The 27997-nt window shown below is 40.2% G+C and overlaps 1 protein-coding gene across 4 annotated transcripts; it reads right to left on the bottom strand.

Annotated features, from left to right (window-relative positions):
* Window positions 1-32: 32 nt before the first annotated feature.
* On the bottom strand, window positions 33-27991 carry LOC124135619. 4 transcript variants are annotated; one of them, XM_046501031.2, is made up of 5 exons: window positions 27899-27991; window positions 6625-6789; window positions 2512-2709; window positions 384-466; window positions 33-130 (listed from the first exon to the last, which is right to left on the bottom strand). In XM_046501031.2, the coding sequence occupies exons 2-5, from the start codon at window positions 6752-6754 to the stop codon at window positions 92-94; spliced, it is 450 nt and encodes a 149-aa protein (XP_046356987.1). In that variant the 5' UTR covers window positions 6755-6789; window positions 27899-27991; the 3' UTR covers window positions 33-91. The 4 variants fall into 4 exon arrangements, with proteins under 4 accessions (XP_046356987.1, XP_046356985.1, XP_046356984.1 ...); XM_046501029.2 differs by lacking the exon at window positions 27899-27991 and adding an exon at window positions 15590-15736; XM_046501028.2 differs by lacking the exon at window positions 27899-27991 and adding an exon at window positions 15399-15568.
* Window positions 27992-27997: the final 6 nt, after the last annotated feature.

The raw sequence follows: 27997 nt of genomic DNA, 5'->3' as shown, positions 1-27997 counted from the left end.
ACGTTAAATCTCCAAACAGGTAATGTCACCCATTGCTATGCTGCTGCTGCTACTGCTGCTGCTGCTGTTGCTGCAGGCACTGATGTCAAAGTCACAACTTTTGTAGAAACTGCTGGACAGTCATGTACTCCTGTCAAAAGGGATAAAATGACAATCACAAAAAGCACAGACTAACACTTAGTCTCGGAAAATATATATTTTTGATAGAAACATGCAACTCCACTTAGATAGATAAGGAACCCCAGTGAGATGGGAGATTCAGAACCTGTGGAAAATCTAGACTTGCTTCATTTAGGGCTATTGCATTTACACGAAGGGCTGGGCGGAAGGGAAAATAATATGGTTGAGGGACTCTGAGACTGACTGTCAAATTTCAGAGTTACCTGTAGATTGGTGAAGAGGAACGATCGGGCAATGTAGAGCTTCTTCTCCAGCTTGTCATACTTCCACAGATGCAGCACCCGACCTAGGGGAGACAACTCATGTAATACTTGTTGAACACCCAACCTAGGGTAGACAACTCATGTACTACAGTGGAGCACCTGACCTAGGGCAGACAACTCATGTAATACTTGTTCTTATTGCATGAATAGTAGTGATATTGCCTGAATCACTGCACCATGGAACGCCAGATCCTAACAATAGACTTTACAAAATGTGTATATAATTGTTCATGCAACATAATAGAAAATGTAATGGGACTGAAATGCATTCAGGATAAAACATCTGAGCTCAACAAAAAACCTTTTCATTTCTTTGTTTTGTTTGTTGTTTAACGCTGCACTCAGCAATATTCCAGCTATATGACGGCGAGCTGTAAATAATCGAGTCAGGACCCGACAATCCAGTGATTGATATCATGAGCATCAACCCACGCAATTGGGATACGATGACATGCATCAACCAAGTCAGCGAGCCTCACCCCCAGAAGCCGTTAGTCGCCTCATATGACAAGCATAGTCACCTTTTACAGCAAGCATGAGTTACTGATGACCTATTCTACCCCACATCTTGACGGGTCATTTCTACCTAATCATGATAATATGTAATGAGACCAAAGCCATGAGGCAACTGACAAGCAACATCATCATGTTCTATAAGCATGCCAACCATTATCAAGGAACCATTGTCTTATCACCCAGAACTTGGATCACAGATCCAACTACTCCAACTTTTTAACATAATATTTAGCTTTTTTTTCTGCTGACCATATATGCTGACATTTCCTAACCTTAATGCAGCAGGTATGAAGCAAAGTGCAGACTAACCTTCCTACTATCATTCAGCATCATAGTCTGACAGTGTTTATGAATACTGTGACCCAAACCAAACACTAAACAAGTTGGGGTGGTGGGGTAGTCTATAGGTTAAAGAGCCAAAGACCCGGGTTCGATGCCCCACATGGGTACAATATGTGAAGCCCATTTCTGGTCTCCTTCTCACAAAATGGGTTAATCTACATCTTACTGCTCCAGGACAGGCGTATTACACAATAACTTACAGTTTCAATATTCATCTAAACAGAATATAAAGGTGAAATGCTGCACCCAAGACTTGCCCCTAAGGTTTATATAGATTCTGCATACTATATTTTTGTTAATCCCTGCTTGCTAACAAAACAGCTTTTGAGCTCTCACATGGTTCAGTGTTGGGATCACAGGCTTAATCAATCATATATGTTCGTTTGTGACACTTTAGGTTTGTTTTCATAATTTTATGTGTCTCATGACCTGACTGTCCCTAGCATTTTTATTTTATTTTTTAGCACTTTTTAATATAATTAAGAAACATTTTTTTCCCACAAAAGAGGTCATGTGGTGCATAAAATCAAGTTTACTGACAGTTTGGTAACCTACTGAACATGCTTAAAAAATAAAACAAACAAAATAAAACCTCCTTCCCTATTTATCTGAAACAAATAATGCAAAACTTAATCAAAGGGCAACAGTAGTTTTTGACAAGTGGGAATTGTAGTTCAAATATTAAAGTCCCAGCTGAGAAAAGAAATTTTGTCAGCATCATTTCCCCTGAAAACCAGTTCATCTGTGACTTTTTATAAATGTTCATACTGAATAGATAAAACTACTTTGATGAGTGAATGAGTTGGGGTTTATGACACTTTGAGGTATATTCCAGCCATATTATGGCACCAATGATGTTTGTTTGTCTTTTGTTTAACGCCACACTCAGTATTTTAGCTATATGACAGCAGCCTGTAAATAATACAAGACAATCCAGTGATTGATATAATGAGCAACAATCCATGCCTTACGGTACATTGACACGCCATCAGATTAATTACCAAGTCTTATCATCCGATGCATTAAATTGCCTCTTATGACCAGCATATGTTGCTAGGGAAGTCTAGCCCGGAATCCAAATTGTTGGCACCAATAATGCGTATCACACATAGCAACAGTATTACGGAAACAAACTCAGGTTTTCAGTGCGACCAGGAAATGCTTGAAACACTCGGCTACCCAACTGCATCTTTGTTTCGTCTCATCATACCTGGGACAGTCTGTGAGTAGCTCCCTTGATCGTCAGCTATGAAAAAATCCCCTTCTCCACAACTGATCTGTTCATGTTTGAGTGAGTTTATCAGCAGATCCTCGAAAAGTGGCTTAAACAAGGCGGTTCCTGTCGGATTCCACTCTTCAGTGTGGAAGACACAATTGCTGCGGCGGATTGGGAAGAAATGGTTGTTTCCTAGTGAAACATAAATCATGTTAAAATTATATAATTACAATAATTTACAAACCTTCAAAATAAACAATATTAAAATTTATTCTTACAAACAGAATTCAAATACTTGTCACTTGGGTTTCCTCCCCTGATATTCTCTGGCCAACCCTCCCCATCGTCATGGGTCTGTATGAATCACACACTGCATTCCTTCATCACCTCATCTTCCCGACTGTGACTGACTGTAAATGTCCAGTTTCCCCCCCTTGCTGAACTGCGCTGGAATTTCTGGTTTTGATCCTAGCGCGACAAGTAGCTATTACCGTATATGACCGCAGATAAGCCGACCCCGTAGATAAGCCGAGGTGTTAACTTGACCATTGAAATACGTAAGAAAATGATATGACCCGCAGATAAGCCAAACCAGGAAATGAAAGGAAAAAACACTGCGAAGTCGGACTGCAAGACATGTGCCGGTACTCGCAGATATTCAAAAATATCAGATGAAAAACGTTGTAATTATATTAATAGTCCCTTCTACATCCCTGCTATTGACCAATCAGATTCCACCTCTCATATCACTTGCATTTGCTTCAAACAAAAATGGCAGCGCCAAATCAATACAATCTGATTGATAGGGGTGTCACGATAAATCGAAATATCAATATATCGCTATCGGTAAGCAGTAAAAGTCAATAAATCGATTGTTAAATCAGTTTCCAATCAATAGTATCGATTTCAGTTAGGAATATTGAAAGTTTTGATTGTATTTACCAAATCCATAAAATATATACAATGCTGTTCGAATTTGTGTTTCTTTTGATCATGAGTGTTAGTAATTTACACATGGTAATGTGGAAGTTACTTTTTCTTAAATTATTAGGGTAAAGAAAAAACGAATCAGTCATATCTCAAACTCTACTTTTTATTTGTTGTTATGGTTATCACATTCAAAGGAAACTTCAGTTCCAAGGTTTAATTCAACTGTAAGATCCATCTAAAATGACACTGAAAACCATCGATATTTATCGCAATAGATGCTTGTAATATCAATAGTTATCGCAATAGTTTCTTTCGATATCAATAGTTATCGCAATAGTGATTTCCAGTCCATTAGTCACCCATACTGATTGATAATCAAAATCTGTGAATTCATATGTCTGTCATACGATGTTGTCGCTATTTTTAACAAATCAAACAAAGGCCGAAGTAAGCGAGTAATGAGCGCTCAGTTAACATTGCACATCTTCCCAAGGCAAGGGAGTTAACTGACTAGGCTCGCTTAATATTTTAGCTGCACTAATGAGTCTATGCATAGTCCAATCAAAATATCACAACGAAACAGACATCCAGTTCGGAAACTGCCATGCAAATTTAAGTCGATTGCAAGATTTGCAAAGCATGTGTACCGCAATTTATCGCACAACATATATGTTCCAAATCTTTTCATGTGTATATTCAAGGTTTTCACGTGATTTGACAGACATATGTATTCTCAGGTGATGGCATCTTCCAGAGGCAATATCGAAATCGAGTAATGAAAATGGTGCAGATTTCGCTCGATTGCAGGATTTGCAAAGCATGTGTACCACCAACTGGGCGTCAACAGATATTTTTCCTAATATTTTCATGTTTTTAATGAAGTTGCTCACATGACTTGATGCACCTTACCAAGTAAGACCTGTTTTATTACAATAAAGATTTTGATTATCTATCAGATCGTCTTGACTGAGCATCACCATTTGTTTGAAGCAAATGCAAGTGATATGAGAGGCGGAATCTGGTTGGTCAATAGGAGGGACATAGAAAGGACATAACTTGCTCTAGCCACGATTGAGCCCAGAAATTACAGCCTAGTTTGGCTGTCAATGTCAGCCAACCAGAGGGTTCACACTATGTTCATAGAATGAGTCGGTTTTATTTGACACCTATGAAACATAATTGACCTCATTTCAGAGGTACAAACCCAGGGAGTGTTCAGATGAACTGCCCCTAATTCTCTCCAGATCACACTCCACATTTCTGTCTTGCCTATCCTCGCCGCATTTCATCCAGCCAACCCAAACATTTTTCTCTCCATCTCACCCTCTGTTGTTTTGCTCCTGACATCTTAAACTCTCTCCATCTTTTCCTCAATCTCATTAAAATCAGATCTAATGCCGCTAAACAAAGATCTGAGGACATCCCATTACGGGTCACGTCAAAACGACCTTTCGTGAACTTTGACCGACCACTGAAATGACTAGCAAGAAGTTGACATCAGCCAATTAGAAAGCAGCTTTCTTTAGCTTTATGGCACTCGTTTTAACCTAGCGACTTCCATTTCAGACTACGCTTGAAAAATATGTTGACACAGTTCTCGATTAAACTTTTGAAAAGGAACATTCTGGAATGTCTAATATATGGTTGAGATTGTATGGCAGTGCTTCCCACATTCTGTGCAATGCCTCCTTCATTCAAATGTTTATCCCACGTAAGTGAGAGATAATTTTGACAGAATCAGTCGTACGGGCCGTAACTGTCATTCGGAATGCCTTGTGTTAATGTTTTCAAGGTTGCATGATTAGAAAACACATTCCGACTGTCACTTTCATGATCTGGTAAGCGACGCTTTGATTGGTTGGATAAAAAGGTCGTTTTGATGTGACCCGTAATGGGATGTCCTCAGATCTTTGTTTAGCAATAACGAGAACTAAGATCTGATTTTAATGATATTGTCTTTTCCTACACTTATCAATCTATAGTGACATCATCCTACTGTTAGGCCTACATTTTATTGAGAAACCTCACAGATTGTCAAGACAGTTAAAATTTGTTGGAATAAATGCCGTATTTCCCGAATCTGTCTTCCTTTGATGTTTATCAACATTTTGAAGAACCTCTCATGAGGTAGTGTTTACATCACTAAAGATCTATAAACATCTTCTTAATATGCATCTAATGTTGATTATTGACACATCAAAAGTCACAATGTTTTCACATGAAATTCCATTCAGAAATTTGAACCTGCAAGCTCACATATCATAATTAGTAATATGCCACCGGGGCAGGTAATGAAAGGGTCTTCAATCTTACATGTCCCGAACTTCAGTTTCTTTTTCTCACCCGCTGTTATCGAATTCGTTTTACACCACTACTGTTTTGCTTCACTATAAGCATCTTCCCGAGGCAAGAGAGTTAACTGACTATAAAAGTCCAGTTTCAACCCTTGCCGAACTTGACTGGTATTATGGAGTTACATTTTGGCTGGGCTAACGAGTCTATGCATAGTCCAATCAAAATCGCGCACCAAAATCAAAATCCGGTTCATAAACTGTCGTGCAGATTTCGGTTGATTGCAGGATTTGCGAAGCATGTGCACAGCCAACCCGTTGTCAGCAGATATTTTCCAAATCTGTTCATGTTTTTTATCAAGGTGCGATGTAAGACCCGTTTTATCATAAAATAGATCTTGATTATCGATCAGATCGTCCTGACTCAGCGCCACCATTTTGTGTGAAGCAAACACAAGTGATATGAGAAGTGGAATCTGATTGGTCCATAGGAGAGGCTTAGAAGGGACATAACTGGTAATAGCCACTTGTGGCGCTACGATCGAGCCTAGTAATTCCAGCCTAGTTCGGCAAGGGTGGAAACCGGACTTTTAAAGTCAGTTAACTCTCTTGCCACGGGAAGATGCACTATAAGATATCACAATGGTTTTTTAAACTTTCTGGTATTTTTTGCAATTAGATGGTTCTTAAGTTAGATTTTGGTTGAAAACGTAAAACCTTGAGCAAGGGCTTTTCCCAACCAAATCCTCAGAGTTGTGTTTTAACTGTAACATATCTCACTGGCCCACCCTCCCCTTTATGATCGAGCTTGAAAACATTTATTCCTTTGTGATACAGCCCATAACCATGGCAACAGTTAATCTAGCCTTGTAACTCATATTCTTACCTGTAATCATTCCGTTGCTGTTTTTGTCACAGGAATCGTTCACCTGGCAGTCATAGTCCTCTAATCTGCGTCGTTTACCTGCGATGTGGCTGTTGTTTACCTCAGCTATCATGCATCGTTGGTTGGCCATGTCACATCCTCCTCCCTTCCCTCACCTTACCTCATCTAAAACACAAACATCTCTCTAGTCACATCATCATCCACTTTCAGGGCCCTTTGTTTCCATATCTTTGCCCCAAATAAGGATGTTTTCATCACAGCTGCAGAAATATTACATTGAAAACACAGTTCAACATCTTAATAATATGATCCAGGCCATGGATATACTCCTTCAGGGCCATACTCTCTCACCAGTCAAACCTAACTATGGAAAATGTAATTTCAGGGTTATATTCCCCCCTTCAAAAGTTCAAGGTTACAAGAGTCATTATAGGCTATAGAAGTGGGCCATGTTATAACACCTACTATTTTGGGTGAGGGTCTTTGTTAGATGGGAGATCCATTGTTCATAGACCCCCTGGTCTGTTTTACATGAGTGACTCATCATATTTGTGGTAGGTTGTACTTGTAGGCTGTCAGTTAGCCAGCCAGTAACCAGCTGGTGACCATTATATAAGGCAACATCCTTTTAATTATTACATTTACTGACCAGGGTATGAAACTCCCAAAATTTTCAGCCAGACCACAGGACTGGCTAGCTGAAATACTTGCCGGCCCTGACCAAAACCTGCCTGCCCACTATAATCATATGTTTCTCAGGATAATTTAATTAAAACTTTAAATCGAATTCATTGAACATGAAGTGATGCAAGAAAAGAAATAGAAAACACTTTTTAGGTCAGATTTGTATTTAATATCCTAGAATACATCATGTAAATAATGCTTATCATCGGGAAATATTTAGAATATTTTTACATATGAAATATAACCCGACCGTCGGGCAGGGGGATTTGAAAATCTGGCAGCCCGAGTTGAAATCAACCCGTCTCGGACGGTCGGGCAGGCAGGTATTTCGAACACTGTTCTGACTGGTTTTAATTTATTTTATTTCATCTGTCTTTGATGAATTAATAAATAATAAACATACAATTACAAAACTCAAATCAATATTTTTGAATAATGATCAAATATATAACACGTCAACAACAAGTCTCACTTTTGTGCCAAAACAGATTCTATTGGACGTAAAAGAAAAATAGCGGTAAAATTTATATGAAAAGATCCCAGAAAATCAGGGATGACACCAGGTGTTCGTAAAGGGCAAGCATTACCTGACCCACCGGTAGCACTTGCCACTCACACAAAGTTATTATTTTATTGTTGCTGACGCTACACAGCAGTACTCCAACCATGTGACGACGGCCTGCAAATCCAATGACATGACAGCTCATCCACTCATTATTTTGACACCAAAAATGACTGGGTCAACACATCATCCCGTTGCAATAGTCTTTGGACCAGTTTTCCTGTTTGCAGCAAGGCGTCATGACTTCATGACTGCCACCACATTCAGAAATGACCTGCAGAACGACAGAGGCATTTACGTTTCTCACGTCTCAACTCCGATCTGGGAGGGCATGCATTCGCATCCCACAGACTTGACATCACAGGAAGGCATGTTTAGATTGGGCTGAAGATCACATCAATTGGAGATACCAGGACTGAGCTTCAGTACTTTTCACTGATGAATCATTTGTTCGTCAAGCCAAAGACCCGAGTTCAATGACTGAGAGGTGTACAATGTGGGATGCCCATTTCTGGTGTCCTCCACTGTGATATAGCAGGAATATTGCTAAAAGCGACTCACTCACTCACTGATGAATCGAGATACTGTCAGACTTCACAGATCGTTGTGCCCGAGAGAAGGAGAAAGATTTCAGGATTCCAAAGTAGCTGAACATGACCACAATGGAGGGGGCTCAATCATGATTTGGGGTGGGATCAGTAGAGCTGGAAGAACCAATCTCCATGTCCTACAGCAGGGCACGATGACAGGTGTGCACTTGAGGGATGACATTCAGGACGTGTACTTGAGACTGCATGCTGGTGCAATCAGACCGGACTTCATCCTCAAGGACGATAAATCATTGCCTCATCGCGCCAGGTTCACTGATGACTACTTAGAGGAGGAGACCATTGTCCACATGTGAGTGGCCAGCCCTCACCAGACCTCAACCCCATTGAACACAAGTTAAACGAGCTACAGACCGCCATCTCACGATAGCCTATCTTTCCAGCAACTCCACAGGAACTCAGCAATGCTCTTACTGAAGAAGGAACAATCTTCCTTTGGCAACACTCCAGACACTTATTGGGAACATGAGACGCCGGTGGCGTTGTGTGGCACATTACAACAGACTTTTGTTCATTAAACATGTCTTCACGCAATATCATCAGAAGCAAACCATTTGACCTATTACCTTTTAAAGTGGTGACCCTTAGCAAACTTTGAGTAGTATACCTACAGCCAGGATTTTACCTTGACTTCCAAAACTGGGGGTCCGGGGGGTAATGAATTTCAAGGGTCCTTATAGGAAATATTATGAGGACCCCATGAAGTAACAAAAGTAACAGAATGGTGTAGTGTACTGTACATTACTTTAATTTACAGGATCTTTATATTTCATGGGGGAAGCACCATCTCCTTCCATTCTCTACATTAGTGCATACTGGACACATATTTCTGCATCATGCAAAACCCTGCCTGTAGCTACCTCAATAACAAATATTATACTTCTGGTCCGATTACCTTGGCTCTCGGTTTTACCTGACCACATACTTGATAATTGCAAGTTGGAAACAAGGATGCTAGCTCCTACAAACATGTGACACAAACACACCTGGGAGTGGCTCAGTGAACAAAGAAGCAGAACTACGTTAAGTCACTCAAAATCTTTCATTGACCCAGAGTTTTATCTTGACTAACAAAAGACTGGTTCCAGGGAAACCCAATAATAAATTTGTAGGGTCCTTGCAGGCAATATGAAGGTCCTGTGGAGTAATGAAATGGTGTAGCATACTGTACGTTTAGATAATTACTTTAGAGCCTGGAATTAATCATTGATCATCTGGACAGTGGTCATGATTGATAGATGAAATGACAGACGTCCATAACTGCTCTTGATGCGCTATAGCTACAATGACACAGCATATTCTTTTTCTGCGTCCATTCACTATATTTGTGCATACGGTACGCATATTTGTGCATCTCGTATAACCCTGTAGCCCCAACCCAAGGATATGTAGTAGTGCATGACACTGAGAGTGAATTTGAGTGACAAGTATATCAACAACATTCCCAAGGGCTACACATATCAACATATCAACCAAACATTAACATCTGCTAAAAGATACTTCATTTCTTATTTGGATTTTGAACAAGGCACATGAGCTTTCATGTTACGTTTACCTTGAAAAGTTATTTATTTATTTTCTACCATGAAAATATTACAGACTGTTTGTGTTGGCAAAGATACTGAGTGAAGAAACATGGGTTGAGTTCAATATTTTTATTAGTTGAACTGAATTCAGGAAACCCCAATAATGGTCCCTTAAACAAAGTAGGTCACTGTACATACTCAAATATTTGGTGGTTCGATCTCCAGCCACATCATACCCCCCCAAAAAACAATTAAAAGATGGTGCTTTTTGTTACCCTGCCTGGGGGTCTGTGGTTCGATCTCCAGCTGCAACATATAAAAATCCTGTTAAAAGATGGTACTCTTTGTTACCCTGCCTAGCGGGATTGAGGGGATAAAACAAGGACTGGTCTGTTGCAGGAGTCAGTATACTGTGTCTGAGTGTCTGAGTGTCTGAGTGGAGTATCCATGTTAAAACTGGGGCATGGTATCGCAGTGGGCTATTATTTGGAAAATTGGCATTAGTCTGGACTAGAACAAACATCCACGCACGCATGCACGCACGCACGCACGCACGCACGCATGCACACACGCACACACACATGTACATGCACAATCTCAATAAAAACAGATACTAGTTCTCGCAACACAAACAAAGATCTGAGGACATCCCATTAAGGGTCACGTCAGAACGACCTTTCATCCGACCAATGAGAACGTCACTTACCAGATCATGAAAGTGACGGTCGGAATGTGATTTCTAAACACAGGGTATTCCGAACGATAGTTACAGGCTTAAAAACTGAATCCATACAATCTAGACCATCCATTAGCCATTCCAGAATGTTCTTTTGTTCAGGTTTCAAATTTCTAATTGAGAATTTGTCAAAATATGTTTCGAAGCGTTGTCACCAATTTGAAATTAGTACCGTAAAGCACGAGAAAGGTGCCCTCTGATTGGCTAATGTTGACTTCTGGTCAGTCATTGCATTGGTCGGTCAAAGTTCACGCAAGGTTGGTCTGACGTGACCCATAATGGTTGGTTGGTTTGTTGTTTAATGCCGCACTCAGCAATATTCCAGCTATATGACAACGGTCTGTACATAATCGAGTCTGGACCAGACAATCCAGTGATCAATATCATGATCATCGATCCACGCAATTGGGATTGATGACATGCATGAACCAAGTCAGCGAGCCTGACCACCCGATCCTGTTAGTCGCCTTTTACGACAAGCATAGTCACCTTTTACGGCAAGCATGGGTTGCTGAAGATCTATTCTTCCCCGGATTCTTCATGGGTGACCCATAATGGGGTGTCCTCAGATGAGGACCCATAATTGGGTGTCCCCAGATCTTTGTTAGCGGTAGCGAGAACTAAGATATAATTTTAATGAGATTGGTACATGCCCATAGCTACATAAATGCAATAATCTTGAATGCGACATTAAACCCCACCCCACTTCACTTCACCTCACCTCACCAGTAAAGCTGTAAGTCTTTATGATGACCTGAGCCTAGACTGTAATGACAACATGGAGACATACTTGACATTGTCCTATACTATTTTCTTTCATTACAAGCTCATTTTATCATTTTTCTAGAATACATTTAATTAGACTTTACAGTCTGTTGCATACAATACTTTGTTATGTTACAAATACTCAATAAATCTTTGGTATGATTGAAAACATGACTATCAGTTGGTTTCATATTTCCTTGTTAGCCTTGAGTCCTAAGTTACACGCAAGTGGGATCGATGACATGCATCGACCATGTCAGCAAACCTGACCACCCGATTCTGTTAGTCGCCTCTTACGACAAGCATAATCGCCTTTTACGGCAAGCATGGGTTGCTGAAGACCTATTCTACCCCGTATCTTCACGGGTCCTATCTGCAATGCGAATGTGTTGGGCGGTGGGGTAGCCTAATGGTTAAAGCATTTGCTGGTCATGCCGAAGACCCTGTTTTGAATTCCCACACAGATACAATGTGTGACGCCCATGTCTTATGCCCCCCGCTGCGATATTGCTGGAATATTGCTTAAAGTGGTGTAAAACCATTATCACTCACTCTAAACACGAGCATTACAAATATACTGGCTACAACGATCACATGCTACAATGATCATATCTGATTGAAGGTTATCTTTTGTATCCTACTTGTAAAAGAATGTAATTCAAAGTATAACTGACTTACTTTGTATAAGCAGTCAAATCTTGTTGTGTCAAACTCTGATGTGTCAAATTCCCAGTTGTCCAGAACTCATTCAGCATTTCCAAGTATCCAAATTCAGCATAAAACTCCCCCGATGTCTCAAACCCTGGATAACTCTAACTTTTGTCCAGGTTCCCACGGGTCGACACAACAAGGTTTGACTGTATCTTGTACCACACAGATGGCAATCAATTGAATAATTATTCTCTCACTAGATGTGAGATATTGCTTTTCCCTGGCTTGTTGGTATACACACTGCCAACAGAAACGCGAACAACAGAAACACATAGAGAAGTATGTACGTTAAGAAGAGATGTTTCCAATGTGTACCGCTTAATGACAAAACTATCAATAAGTCAAGTGTTATTACAGCGTGTCTTTATTCTTATCACAGTATGCAGCAAATGATTTCCAAACTATACACGCTTATCCTGCACATAACAGTATGTTCATTTGTGCATCCAACCAATCTAAAATCTTTTGAATATGAGAAATTATTCATATATTAACCAACATGTATGGTATTCGCATTTCTGTTGTCGGTGAGTATATATGCAAACTGTGCACAAAGCAGGGCCCATATAAACTAAGCGCCCTGCTCTAATAAGCGCCCACGGCAACATTTGCTAATATACTGGCAAGTGAACAATCCCAATTAGCACCCCTTCCGATTGATCAATGTACACAGGACTTATTTATTCGTGTATAATACGCACTCGTGTGTTGTATGCACCCTTAATTATGGGCAATTAAATTCTGGAAAAATATACCTGTCATACATAAACACTTCAGGCTGTCAGCATAAACCACAAAATTTATCTTTCAACTCTGTTTTTTTCCACCAAAATAATATTCTAATAAGAGCTCCCTATTTCTAATTTTGAGAGCGCCCTGGGCGCTTATTACGTCGAATACGGTAGTTAGTTCCCAAAAAGTGTTTTGAGTTTATGAAATCACCCCTGTCTTTCATGCAGTGTTTACTTCTGTATATGTAGAGACTTTTCCTGGATTCTAAACTAAGTGACCCTGGCAGACAAAATAGGAAAAAAGTTATTTGGCTGAAAATAGGCAATTTATTTAAGATCTTATTTTCAATGGTGTTTTAACATTGTGTTTTGTAAGTGATGCATATGTAGATACATATGGGCAGAACACTAACCCCCTGTCATGAGCTGCATGATGGAACATCGTCACACCCACTACGCTGGAGAAACTGAGACCTATTCTCGCCACACTTCAGCAACAAATATCAGAATATAGGTTTGGCATATGAGAGAGGAATAATTACGCAATAGATCCGATTTATACACAGGAGTGACTTCCTCAACCATTAACAGCTATTACCCTCTGCACAGGATTCATGTAACCACAGTACAAATTAGACTGGTCCTATCATGACTATAGAGCACAGTGCATCAAGTGTAAGGCACTCTGTCCCTGGGCATGCAAGGCCGGAGTTGGTCTAAAGTTAAGGCACCCTGTCCCTTAGCATGCAAGGCAGGAGTTGGTCTAAAGTTAAGGCACCCTGTCCCTGGGCATGCAAGGCAGGAGTTGGTCTAAAGTTAAGGCACACTGTCCCTGGGCATGCAAGGCAGGAGTTGGTCTAAAGTTAAGGCACACTGTCCCTGGGCATGCAAGGCAGGAGTTGGTCTAAAGTTAAGGCACTCTGTCCCTGGGCATGCAAGGCAGGAGTTGGTCTGAGGTTAAGGCACACTGTCCCTGGGCATGCAAGGCAGGAGTTGGTCTGAGGTTAAGGCACACTGTCCCTTAGCATGCAAGGCAGGAGTTGGTCTAAAGTTAAGGCACTCTGTCCCTGAGCATGCTAGGCAGGAGTTGGTCTAAAGTTAAGACACTCTGTCCCTGGGCATGCAAGGCAGGAGTTGGTCTAAAGTTAAGGCACTCTGTCCCTGGGCATGCTAGGCAGGAGATGGTCTAAAGTTAAGGCACACTGTCCCTGAGCATGCTAGGCAGGAGTTGGTCTAAAGTTAAGACACTCTGTCCCTGAGCATGCTAGGCAGGAGTTGGTCTAAAGTTAAGGCACACTGTCCCTGGGCATGCAAGGCAGGAGTTGGTCTGAGGTTAAGGCACACTGTCACCCGGCATGCAAGGCAGGAGTTGGTCTAAAGTTAAGGCACACTGTCCCTGAGCATGCTAGGCAGGAGTTGGTCTGAGGTTAAGGCACTCTGTCCCTGAGCATGCTAGGCAGGAGATGGTCTAAAGTTAAGGCACTCTGTCCCTGGGCATGCTTAGGAGTTGTTCTGAGGTTAAGGCTCTCTGTCCCTGAGCATGCTAGGCAGGAGATGGTCTAAAGTTAAGACACTCTGTCCCTGGGCATGCAAGGCAGGTGTTGGTCTGAGGTTAAGGCACACTGTCCCTGAGCATGCTAGGCAGGAGTTGGTCTAAAATTAAGACACTCTGTCCCTAAGCATGCAAGGCAGGAGTTGGTCTAAAGTTAAGGCACACTGTCCCTGGGCATGCAAGGCAGGAGTTGGTCTAAAGTTAAGGCACTCTGTCCCTGGGCATGCTAGGGAGGTGTTGGTCTAAATCTAACAAAACTGGGGGAAATGGGTGATCACAATGGATGCTGGCTGTGGACAGTCCTGGGATGAGGTTTCATAAAAAGACACTGAATAGTATTCCAACATAGCTAAAAGTAGGAGAAAGTCTTTGTTTTGGCAAAAATATGAAAAAAGATGTATTTTATCAGAAAAACAAAATATTGAAATCAAACTTTGCACTTAACCTCTCCTATAGGTATTAAAAGTGTTCACTTAGTTTGAAAAGACTCTATTTAGTTTTGAAAGTTATAGGTTGCACACAAAAATGTCATCAGAAGGACAGACGGAAAGAATTCCTTGGTGCAACTATATACCCCCACCCCACAACTATCTGTATTGGCTGGGCCCTGTCAATCCTCCAATAAGGGAATATGGCTACTTAGGATAAAAGATCAGTTTATATGTATCACATTGTGTGTCAGAGCATTCCTGTCACGCCTATTCCTTGCTCATATTGAGAGATACATAAAATCTCCACAACCTTAGTGAAAGGATGTTTATGTTAACGTTATGTTATAAATGATATACAAAACATTCCAATCCTTTAAATTGCCCGAGCAGTGCATTGTAAAGATGACACCAAAGCACTTAACTATACAATCCTATGGTTGACAGGTTTTAGTAGAACTCTAAACTTACCTCAGTACTACTCGCAACAAGCAAGCAACAAAAACGAAAACCAGCAATGCTAGGCGCAACTCTGCAGTGTATGACCCACTTAATCGTCCTCACCAAACCATGTCACAATAACATCACTCCACACAACATAACATTGCCCTACCACACATGCACATGTTTACTTAGTGCAAGTATAGGACCTGACTACTTACACGAAGGCTTGGTTAAGTCAAGTGCAGCTATAACTGAATACTGTCAAATCACCTTGGCCTAGAAACGTTGAACAACATACATCACAATATTTCTAGCTCCACAGGATAGGGTAGATCTGTATCAAAAGAGAGGTCCTGTTCGGTGAAGCATGATCTTCCTCAGCTCAAAAAACCTGCGATGTTCGCCGTCATGCATGAAAGCATGAATAATGGATTCCTGTGTGTGACAGGAATATATCTGCACTGTCATAGATTGTCATTTTATACGTTTGACATTTCCCCTCTGGGAGAGTGATTATGGCATAAAACTTATTTTCATTCACGGCTGCATGTGTTGGATTACAGTGAGTGAGTGAGTGAGTATGGTTTTACGCCGCTTTTAGCAATAATCAAGCAATATCACGGCAGGGGACACCAGAAATGGGCTTCACACATTGTACCAATGTGGGGAATCGAAACCCGGGTCTTCGGCGTGACAAGCGAACGCTTAAACCACTAGGCTACCCGACCGCCCCGTTGGATTACAGAGAAGGGAACTCTGAATTTGTTTAAACATAAGTTGCTCCAAAAATTACAGAAAAGTAATACACCATGGTACAAAATTTCCCAAGTCACCATGGTGACCGTGGAATATATGATGGACTTTGTACTAGTTGGCTGATTGTTTTTACTGTTAGTGACATCAGTATATATACAGTGACATATTAAAATATATTTGAATCTGGACCAGACAAACCAGTGATTGATATTAAGAGCAACGATCCACACAAACACACACCATCAACCAAGTCACTGAGTCTGACTGCTTGATCCATTTAGTGACCTCTTACAACCAACATAGGTCGCTGGGGACAAAGGGGTGCAGCTCAATGACGGCACTGAATTACTTTATCCAGGTCCCTGGGAACTTATAAATAGACGATGGGAGGGTGTTTATTGATGAGTTGAATCAATGATTCGTCCCAATTACGATCCTTGATCTATCAGATGAATACTACTATAATATGGTACACATCTTCACCTGTGTCTCTGGGTTTGCCTCCCACATTAACACATCGTGACATACTGTAGTGGGGGCGGTCGGGTAGCCTAGTGGTTAAAGCGTTCGCTCGTCACGCCGAAGACCCGGGTTCGATTCCCGACATGGGTACAATGTGTGAAGCCCATTTCTGGTGTCTCCCGCCGTGATATTGCTGGAATATTGCTAAAAGCGGCGTAAAACGATACTCCCTCACTCACTCACATACTGTAGTGCTCATAATAAACACCCTGGCATTTAGAAAATTGACAAAGGGAGGGCACTTATTAAAGATTTGAATCACAGATTAGCTCCTTGATCTTTCAGAATACCTGCAATTTACAGATGTGGTAAACATAATATGCAAAATAAAATACTGAATGTCAAGTAAAAGATCAGCTTCTTAAAACAGATTACTTACAGACTGGTCTACAAGTTGGCTCAAAATAGCAAAAGGCACCAGCTGATGTGCAAAGCATATTGCAAGTTTTGTTGAAAAACATTGAACGGTTCTCAAGTATTGGCTCAGAATAGGATGGGAACGCCAAAGCCAACGCCAACGGGAACAAAAACAATATGATATTATATAACATAACATAATGAAGTAAAATGTTAAAGATGTAAAAATGGACATACAACCTCTGAATCCAACCAGAAATACATTCACAACTAAATTGACCACCTCCACAATACACCATATACACAGTATATATATATACGGTACATACCACACACAAAGTCACTCTGATCCCCTGCAGGTCAAGCATGTGTAAATCCAGGCCTTGCTGACTGAGCAGTGAGGTAATAGGTGATCAAAATGGACCCAAGCTGTGTCATTGTCCAGCATAGACAAGGTGTCTACGAGTGTGGTGATTGACCAGGCACAGTCTATAATCAATGGGAGTTGATGGTAACAGTCTTAATTGATGAGGCTTGATAAAATAAATTTATTGTTTCTCATTACTTTCATGACCCTAAAGTTGCCCTGCCCCCTTATGATTTTAACTATTAACCATTGTTCAGAAAGGACTCTTTCAACCCATTTTGGACAAAATTATGATGTTTTTCAAATGCTGTGCGAGTCAGATCCACAATAACTGAGTTGGGTTTTCATCGCTTTTCAACGGAATTCCATTGAAATCACGATTGCTGTTGAAGAGGAGGGTACCAGAAATGTATTTTACACATTACACACTATACCAAAGTGGAATCAAACCCTTGCATTTATCATGACAAGCAAAAGCATCAAGCACTAGGTTACGTCACGACCCCTTACAGGGGAGTCAAGGTCACCATGGCCTCAGGTCTGTCTCTTAATAGTTCTCGGAGGTCACCTGGTTTACTTTGATAGATTTGTAACTGGCTAAAATTGAAAAAAATAAATAGAATCCTCCCTCCCTACCCAGTTTTGAAGGTCAGGAGAAACAACACTATTCATATAACTGTCCTCGGCTAGGTAACTGCTACTGATTATAGCTGAGCCATAGTGGAGGACAATGCTGGCTGTATAGTAGTTACATGTAATCTGTTAAGTCCAATGGATAACTCAGTGGTGCATTTAATTACATGTATGACATTGTCAATATATGATTATGACAAATTTGACAGCTGTCATTTGATTAAACTGTTTTTTATCTGTTTTACTGAGCTGTTAAGCCCGGTGGATGCTTTTTCGTCCTTTATTGAAACACATTTTGACATTGTTAATATTGATTAAATTAACAGCTGTCATCTGACGTAACTGCTTTTCTTGACAAAATTTGATTTTAGTTTATCACGTTGCATTTCACTTTGTACAGCAAAAACATCCTTGTCTGTTTTTGTTCAGAACAATCTCTGCTATTGGATCAATGGGAAAGTGACATTGTCTACATCCGATTTTCAAATACTTTGAGAAAGAAATATTTCATTAACTGGTAAGATGGCTGGCCAAAATGTTCTAAGCCTAATAAACAAAACCAACAATTGTGAAAGTGTTTTTAGTTTTGTTTTTCAACATAATCTCCCTGCTTTTCAACAAACTTCTCATATTGACACAGTGAAGATTTTCAATTCCAGTCAGGAAGAGGTTTTCTGAAGCTACCCTGAAAAACCCATTCATGACAGCTTTTGAGGTGAACGAGGTTCTTCGAACCCACATTGTCACACAGCAGCCTTTGCAAGTCAAGAGGTGTGAGAAGAGGCATTATCATGAAGGAGTAAAACTCCAGCAGTCAGCATTCCTTGCAATCTCATCTAAAATCAGATCTTAGTTCTCGCTACCGCTAAACAGAGATCTGATGACATCCCATTACGGGTTATTTTTTAAAATGTGGGCCCACTTCTCTCCAGGCATATATATGGTGATCCAAACAAGTGGGCCCACATTTGTACATCTCCAAGCTTCATTACATTGGCGACACATGAAGATCTGTGGTAGAATAGGTCTTCAGCAACCCATGCTTGCCGTAAAAGGCGACTGTGCTTGTTTTAAGAGACGAGTAACTGGATCAGGTAGTCAGGCTCGCTGACTTGGTTGATACATGTCATTGTATTCCAATTGCAAAGATTGATGCTCATGATGTCAATCACTTGATTGTCTGGTCCAGACTCGATTATTTACAGACCGTGTCATATAGCTGGAATAACCTGAGTGTGGAGTTAAACAACAAACAAACATTACGTTGGCTTTGTGTTGATAATCAATTTCTAAAGGTAGGACAAGTTTTTCCCTCATAATGATTGCAACACTTTCATCTAAACTTGATTGGAACTTGGAAATGAGACAAGCCTATGACCAATGATTTCAAACTATCCCAGCAATTTGTTCCCTAAAAGATATTATTCATCATGAATATTAATGAACGCATGATCCAGTTTTGCAAAGTTCATTGAAGTGAGTTCTGCTTTAATTTTCACACATTTGCACATTCTAATCCAAATAAACATTGTTAAAAGTCAGGAAACTTACTTAATATAGACAAAATAGTAGTTTTTATACAGTTTTTAGACATAGTACATAGTCTCTACAAGTACATTCAGTTTTTAGTGTGGGCCTATCTTGCCATATCGATTAGGCAAGCAGAGTTAGCTCCCTTCTTGAACGACCGCAATGATAGAATGGAGATAAACATACATGTTTTCAATGTAGAGCTAGGTTACCTGTAGATTTAACCGCACTAAATTTAACCTTTGAAACCTCACGCTGCATGTTCGGTTCCAAATTCAATTTAGCGCAGTTAAATCTACAGGTAACCCCAGCTCTACATTGAAAACACAGTATGTGGATCTCCTAAGTGGTGCATAGTGTTCCACCATGAATACACTTCAACAGAATGTCTACATATATACAACAATTGTGTTCTAATTAATTGAAATAATTGAAGATTGATCGAATGGTCCAAACAACCAAGCAACCAAATGCAATCTTCCATAATGGAACACAAACTCGAAATTCTCAACTGTTGAAAAAATCAGATTACACAATATATTGTGTCTGTATTTTAAAACACATAGATAATTTTGTTTCCGGGGGTGTATTCAATACTTACTCCTTTGTTCTTGGAGGAAAGATTGACATAAAGTGCTTAAGTAGGTATTTGTGTTTGTTTTTGTTAGGTGTGATCTAATTCTACTGAACTTAACATTGAAAAACAACAAAACGATGCTAACCAATTCATTTGGATGATTGGTGGGGGATGACCAAATAAATCTTGATTTTACAACCAAATTTCCAACAATTTGTGTACAAGCTGTAAATCACTCCTGCAATTGCGTAATAACTGAAAATGCCATCTGCACTTTGTCTTTGTTCTCATATAATAGGGGGCACGTGTGGCCCAGTTGTCTAAGGCACCGCGATTCGCTGTGCAGAGTTGGGCACGCCAGAAACCTATGATTGTGGGTTCGAATCCTGGTTCGCTCCGATTATGTTTCTAGGCAGCAATGAACAGAGACCAAGGCTATTATATCCCGCCTGCTTACCATCACCTAATTGCTAAATCCCTTTGTCCATCCAATTAATACAGTGGCTTCCATCATCTCCATCAGTCTGCTTGTTTACTCTGCTTGTATACTCTGTGTTCATTAGTCATCCACTGGCTTCCAATTAGCTTAATCACCTCTCTGTGTCCATCAACTAGTCACTGTAACAACTTAGATGTCAATAAGTGTATATATACCTATGTTGTTTAGCCCTATCCATCACTTGCTTGATAAAGGTGTTAGGATCTACACCGAAACGTCGCACTAATTGTAATAAAGAAGTTGTTCATCCATAGAACTCGTCTTACTTAATAATAACTTATCATTGTGTAACATTTATACAAAATTTCATATAATCATAGTTAGCAAGTAATACATTAATCAAGAAAAACTGCAGATACAAAATATCAGTAGTTTCAGTTATAGCTTTTTAGATAGATGCTAGCCTAAGGTGACAAGATCCCATCTCCCAGACATACTAATCAATACGACAAAAGTTATGTCTACATAGTTTTATAGATTGCCTTGAACTATTTTACTTAAGTAAATCTGTCATCACCTATCTTAGAATAACATTAAGCAATTACTTCAATTTAAACTCTTTAAGGATTAGCCCCCATACAAGCTCGTCTATACTGATACCATAATCTCTTTCCAAGCACCCAGTAATTATGTCAACAAGATTATTGCCAGTCCAACAGGATTAACAGGATTAAGTAAGTATTCCTCTCTGTCTAGCCATTCTTTAACCATAGGGCACACCCCATCGTGTATCAACCAATCATATTCTTTTTTATTGTTCTAATCTTTGTTAAATACATACAGAAGCAAAATGTTAAGCAGAAGGGGTTTGACGCTCATACCAAGCAGACCTCTCTCCACAGCCCAGAGGGTTGTACCGACTCTCTGTGGCACCCTCAGCTATATTCTAAGATATTGTTAATTGTTCTTGTAAATAAAATTGTGATTAGTCTCCTGTGACTCCAGCTCTTTGCTGAGCAATTCCACCAAGAAAACCAGCACGCCATTTGGAAGGTTTTGTTCATCTGAATAGAACCATAATACCTCCATCAACCATTGTCCACATGGTTCATTCCAGCCTCTAAAGTAATTATCTAAACATACAGTACAAGTCAAGGTAAAATCTTGGTGTATCATATGTGATTTCATTGTTATCTAAAAAAGAAATGAACACCTGCCCTGCTCCTGCCCTGCAAATTGACCAGATTACACGTCAAGGCAATATATTTGGTACAGTTTGAGTGTATACATAGAGGTTATCAGGCGAGTGTGTTTGGGGATGGTAAATATCCTGCATTAGGAATAAACATTGTATTTTAGCGAGCCTTGGCGAGCTAAATACATAGTGTTTATTCCTAATTCAGGATATTTACCATCCCCCAAACACTCAAGCGTGATAACCTCTTTATCATATAATGTCATTCTTTAATTCTGTGCTTCAAAATCGCTTTCCCTCTCTCACAAACATTGCCGAAACATTGCGAGTTTTCCTGGAATGCGCGCATTAATATTTATTACGTCACAGGGTAAGTGATGTGTCAGTCGGACAGTGACAGTAGCCAATATAGTTCCAACTGAAATCTGTTTCTTATACAGTGGCGAAGCAACATATACGCAAAACAACAATTGTTTTTAATTGCCTTTCGCGGCAATTCATCGGTCTGTCCGCTAGAGTAACTGCCCTTTGTCAAAGGGAAGCTACTCAAACCCTAGTCTATGAGACATCACGGCCACGGTCAGACGTTGTTGACAGTCGGTCTGTCCTGCCATAACGATAAGAAGTGTACTCAGATGTACACACAGCGACAAAACGAAACAAGGTAACAATTCAAACATATTCACGTCAAATCCAACTATTTTAATTTGTGGAGAAGGTTTCAAGCCGCAGAGGTCTACAAGCACAGATATGGCTACTGATCCCGCTTGGCTAGGCCTCGTGCCCTCGCCAAAATGTTTTGAAATTTATATCTCCAAAGTTGCCAAAACTTATAAAATGCCTTAGCTACATCACATTTAGACACTGATTTTCAGTATATTTTACTGTTCTTTTGATAATAATAGCAATTATCGCTGTAGTTAATCCAGATTCCCGATGGTTAATTCTGACTCGATCGCCGAATGACGAGTGCGACGCCATGTTTGTTTATAAACAGTGAAAGTAGTCCCTACTTGATCTTTGATATTTGCATCTCTATCCGCATATGACCCCAACGGATATCGTTTTTATCCGTTGGCTTTATCCTGCCGAGAAACCTACCCATTATATGATAAATTCATATATTCCGTTCATGGTCTTGCATACTTGAAACCCTGTATGTGTTTGATTCTGCAGGAAAAGCCCCACTCATTTTATTCATCACACGTTCAACTTAAATACTGCCTCAGGATCAACCACTGATGATTATTTCAGTCATATTCTGTGTCTAAATTTGGAATAAATTACTGTATGACAAAAAGCTGTTTTAGGTCAGACAAGTGTAAATATGGTGTAAATTTTTAGAGAAATTATAAAACATTGCCAAGACATAATTTTTGCTTAGTGGGATTGTTATTAGACACTTATCTGTAATACTTCTTTTGGGCTCAAAAACCAATAACACAAGGATCCTATAATATTTCAATGTATTCACATTTTAAAAACCTTTTAATCAAATAATGCTGTCTTTATAACAATGTGTTGGTAAATATTTCTGAATTTCATAATTTTACTCCGATAGATAGGAAGGCCTGTCCTAATTGAGACAGACAATACTAAGTCATTGTTTTTTATCAGTGAGTGAGTTTGGTTTTTCACCGCTTTTTAGCAATATCACGGCAGGGGACACCAGAAATGGGCTTCACACATTGTACCCATGTCGGGAATCGAACCCGGGTCTTCGGCGTGACGTGCAGACGCTTTAACCACTAGGCTACCCGACCGCCACTGTTTTTTTATCAGCCTTTCATCTGCAGGTAGTGAAAACATGATATGATGAGCACTGAGATGAAGTTGAAATCATTAGTTTGTGTTAAATGTCAAAATTCATGAAATAGATTGGTGTAAACAAAGATTTTATAATCAATGATAATGCTTTTGTTAGTTTGGTTTAAGCTTGTTGGCGTTTTAACTATTTCACATAATAACTCACCGATCATGTGTATAATACTTACAGGGGCACTAGAGGAGGGTCTCGAAACAAGCTTCCTGGAATAACCTTTCAACCTGTCAGAAATTCTAACTCCTCTCTTAGATTTGGTGAAATAAATGTAAGATCAGCCAAAACACATAATCAATATGTTGACAAAACCCCAGTAACCATGTGACCTTGTATGTGAACATAATATGGACCTTCTGGCTATCACTGAAACTTGGCTTCGATCAGGAGATACCGATCACATAGCCATGAGGAAGATAACTCCCACTGGATACAAACTCGTTGTTGTGGAGAAAAAATAATAAAAACCAAACAAACATTGTTTCGGTTCATGTAACATGAACATTTAGCACAAACGCAACATGCTTCGCAGAAATCAGATCGTGGCTTTCGTTTCACGTGCAGAAAATGAATGCTGACACGTGTTGCATTGCAATCGTCAGTGCAGGCTTTTCGTTCTTTGGAGCAAGACACACTTTACTGTCGTTGACCAACATTTGTGATCTTTATAGGAACTAGTTATCGTTGAACCAATATTCGTGGTCTTGGTATAAACTAGATGGGACAATATTCGTGGCCCTTAGAAACTTAAAGTGTGTACTTGCTCCTATAGTCAATTATTCATTCCTGCATTCGTGGTCATGGACCTTGCATAGTTTCTTTATTTTTCATTAAGAAGAGAATCATGTTTAGTTCCCCATTATGTCATATAAATAGAATTATGTTTAGTTCCCCATTAATCGTATAATTTCCAGTAGAATAGGAAAGACGAAAGGTAGACACATGAACATTGTCGCCTTCCACTGCGCAACACTCATTCATATACCAAGACAAGGTAACGTGGCGGTGGATGTGCCATTGTCTATGACAGAGCTCTTGGAACCATCTCCATTTGAGATTCTTTCAGCAAGACTTGAAGTTTGCGGTGACATCATACAGTTCAATGTTGTGTATCCACCACCCAAATCTACGCCTCTGGATACTTTCTTCATCGAATTCGAAGATCTGACAGATAAACTGAACAATGTCGGTGGAAAATTACTGATTTGTGGCGATTTCAAAATCCATGTTGACAAAGCATATGATAGTATTGCACAGAAGGTAAAATCTGTATCTCAAACCAAAAATCTAATTCAACATGTCCTACATCCGACACACATATCCTGGACTTAATAATCTCTAGAGCTGAAGAACTTTGTTGTCATGACTTTATCTATGATCACTCGGTACTCTCCGATCATTTCTGCATACTGTGCTCCAAAAACATTCAGAAACCTAACAGAACTCAAAAGGAGATCAGTTGTAGAAAGTGGAAGGACATCGACATGTCCTTATTCTCCTCTGATATTGAGTCCTGTATAAATTCTCAACAAGTAGACACTGTGTCTGATGTGGTCAAGCTGTATGAGGATACACTCCGAAATACCCTACACAAACATGCTCCTATGAAAATACAAAGAGTGACTGTATGCCACCAGACATCTTGGTATAATGAAGATGTTTGTTTTGCTAAGAAAATTTGTCGGAAGCTAGAGAGACAGATGCACAGAACTAAGTTGACCATCCATCGTGAGATGCACGCAGCTCAACGAAACATCGTAAATAAATTGATTGAAGATGCAAAGAAATCATACTTCACATCAAAGATAAACAGTGCAGGAAATCAGAAAGAAGTTTTCCAAGTTGGAAATTCACTGCTCTTCAAGAAAAAGCAGAGTGCTCTCCCTTCTCATACAACAGTTGATGAGCTTGCCAACAAATTCATTAACTTCTTGACGGAAAAGATTGTAAACACCCGCAGTGAACTGTTTGAATCACAAGACAGTATGGTGTCAACAGGCGCTCGCGACCTTCCAGCTAGACCGGTTGAAATTCACTTGACACGTCATACTGACGCTTGTGATCTTCCGGTTAGGCTGGTTGGCGTTCACTTGACATACCTCCCACCAGCAAGTGAAGAAGAAGTGACAAAACTATTGGCAAAGAGTCTGACCAAATCCTGTTCTCTCGACCTATGTCCAACATGGCTACTTAAGAACTGCCAAAGTGTCCTCATACCAACCATCACGGCTATCATAAACCAATCACTGTCTCAATGTGAGGTTCCCTCTTCTCTAAAGGAAGCATTGATAACTCCACTCCTCAAGAAGAAAACCTTAGATCAAGATGTTCTAAAAAAAACGACCGCACAGTTTCCAACCTGCCATTTATTTCAAAGGTGATTGAGCGTGCGGTAGCATCACGTCTTCATGACCATATGCATGCAAATAATGTAGGTGAAATTATGCAGTCAGCCTACAAGACTGGCCACAGCAGGGAAACAGCCTTGTTGCATGTGCAGCATGTGCAGATTGACCTACTTCATGCTGTCGATTCTCAGGGAGCTACAGTTCTTGTGCTCTTGGACCTATCGGCGGCTTTTGACACTATAGATCATTCCAATCTACTGATAACACTCGAATCACGAAGTTGGCATTACTGGAGATGCCTTATCTTGGATTGCTTCATATCTCTCAGGACACTATCAATCAGCCATCATTAATGGAGTAAGATCAAGGAAGTATGAACTTAAGTTTTGGAGTGCCTCAAGGCTCTGTCCTTGGCCCAATACTTTTTCACCATCTACACCCTACCAGTAGGAGATATAGCAAGATCTCACAATTTAAGCTTCCATCTGTATGCTGATGATACACAATTGTGTCTGGGATTCTGACCGTTGACTACATCATCAGTCAGCACTGCCTTTAAAGCAATCTCATGCTGCATAGATGACATCAGATGCTGGATGAAAAGCCACTTTCTCAAACTTAATGATGACAAAACTGAGCTCTTGATTATCAGCTCTAAACAGATGCAGTCCAAAGTACGAGTTCCTTGTTTGAAAATTGGGGACTGTACGGTTGAGCAAAACTCTTGTGCCCGAAATCTAGGCGTGATCATTGACTCAACACTTAGTCTGGATAACCATGTTAGCAACACGTGCAAGACGGCTTATTTTCACATCAGGAACATCAGGCAGATAGCAAGATATGTAGACACAACACAGCATCAGTCAAGTGCCTAGTCCATGCATTCGTAACATCAAGACTTGACTATTGTAATAGTCATCTGTATAGTATCCAGCAACATCATCTGGATAGACTACAGCGTGTGCAAAACACTGCTGCCAGACTCATCACATGTAAGTCAATGCATGAACACATTACACCCGTCCTGAAAGAGCTGCACTGGCTACCTGTGAGACTCAGGATCGTGTTCAAGCTGATCATGTTTTTCTACAAATCGATCCATGGGTTATCCCCAGCATACTCCAGGAACTCACTGCCCTTCACCAACCAGCAGAACAACATATGGCGACAGAACCTTCCGAAAAGCAGGAACAACTCTATGGAATTCACTGCCCATTGATGTCAGGGGATATGAAGATGGTAAGACCTTCAGATCAAAGCTCGAGACCATCCTCTTCAAAAGAGCAGGGGGCATGGCTGGCCCAGTCGTCTAAGGCGCTGCGATTCGCTGTGCAGAGTTGCATCCCTTGGGCACGCCAGAAACCTATGATTGTGGGTTCGAATCCCGATTCGCCCCGATTATGTTTCTAGGTTTGTCAGCACCATACCCGTGCTCGTGGGTTTCACCGAATGGTAAACGTCTGAGACCTGCATCACTTCAGGGTTGTCCTCCCACATTAAGCTGACACACCGTGATATAACTGGAATACTGTTAAAAGCGGCGTTAAACCCAACTCACTCAAAGAGCATACGACTGAGCGCTCTTGAGCAGCGAGTATATCTGGATAAGTAGCTCTATATATGCTTGATTTAATAATTAATTAATATCAACTGTTGATCTACAGCATCAAATTAAAAATATAAACACTACAAACTTCAACTTGACAAGTTTGAAATTGAAAAAGAGGTTCAGGGACATTTATGCCAATATATATTGTCTCAAATATGTTTTCTGTGTATGTCATATGTGATGTTACTTACCGGAAATATTCAAAGGTTATTAACTTATACTGCAGTGCCTGTCAGAGGTAGTGATGTTATCATGACAACAAAATTCCATTCCACAATTTCTTTCTTCAGGCTTGCGATCGATGTTGATCATGTTTCTAAGAACCGTTACTATATGGACTGATATAACACATGCCGAATACGGACAACAAGTTACCTCAGTAATTAGGACGCAGTTGATAAGTTATTTGAGCTTCCCGCCGCAGGTAAATGTTTAGTCTGTTTACACGGAAACAGGAAGTGATCCCCCCCATCT

This window comes from Haliotis rufescens, unplaced genomic scaffold (genome assembly GCF_023055435.1).
Source record: "Haliotis rufescens isolate VD_foot unplaced genomic scaffold, xgHalRufe1.0.p SCAF_92, whole genome shotgun sequence".
In the NCBI taxonomy this organism is placed as follows: Eukaryota; Metazoa; Mollusca; class Gastropoda; order Lepetellida; family Haliotidae; genus Haliotis; species Haliotis rufescens.
This window is presented reverse-complemented; position numbering and strand designations above follow the sequence as displayed.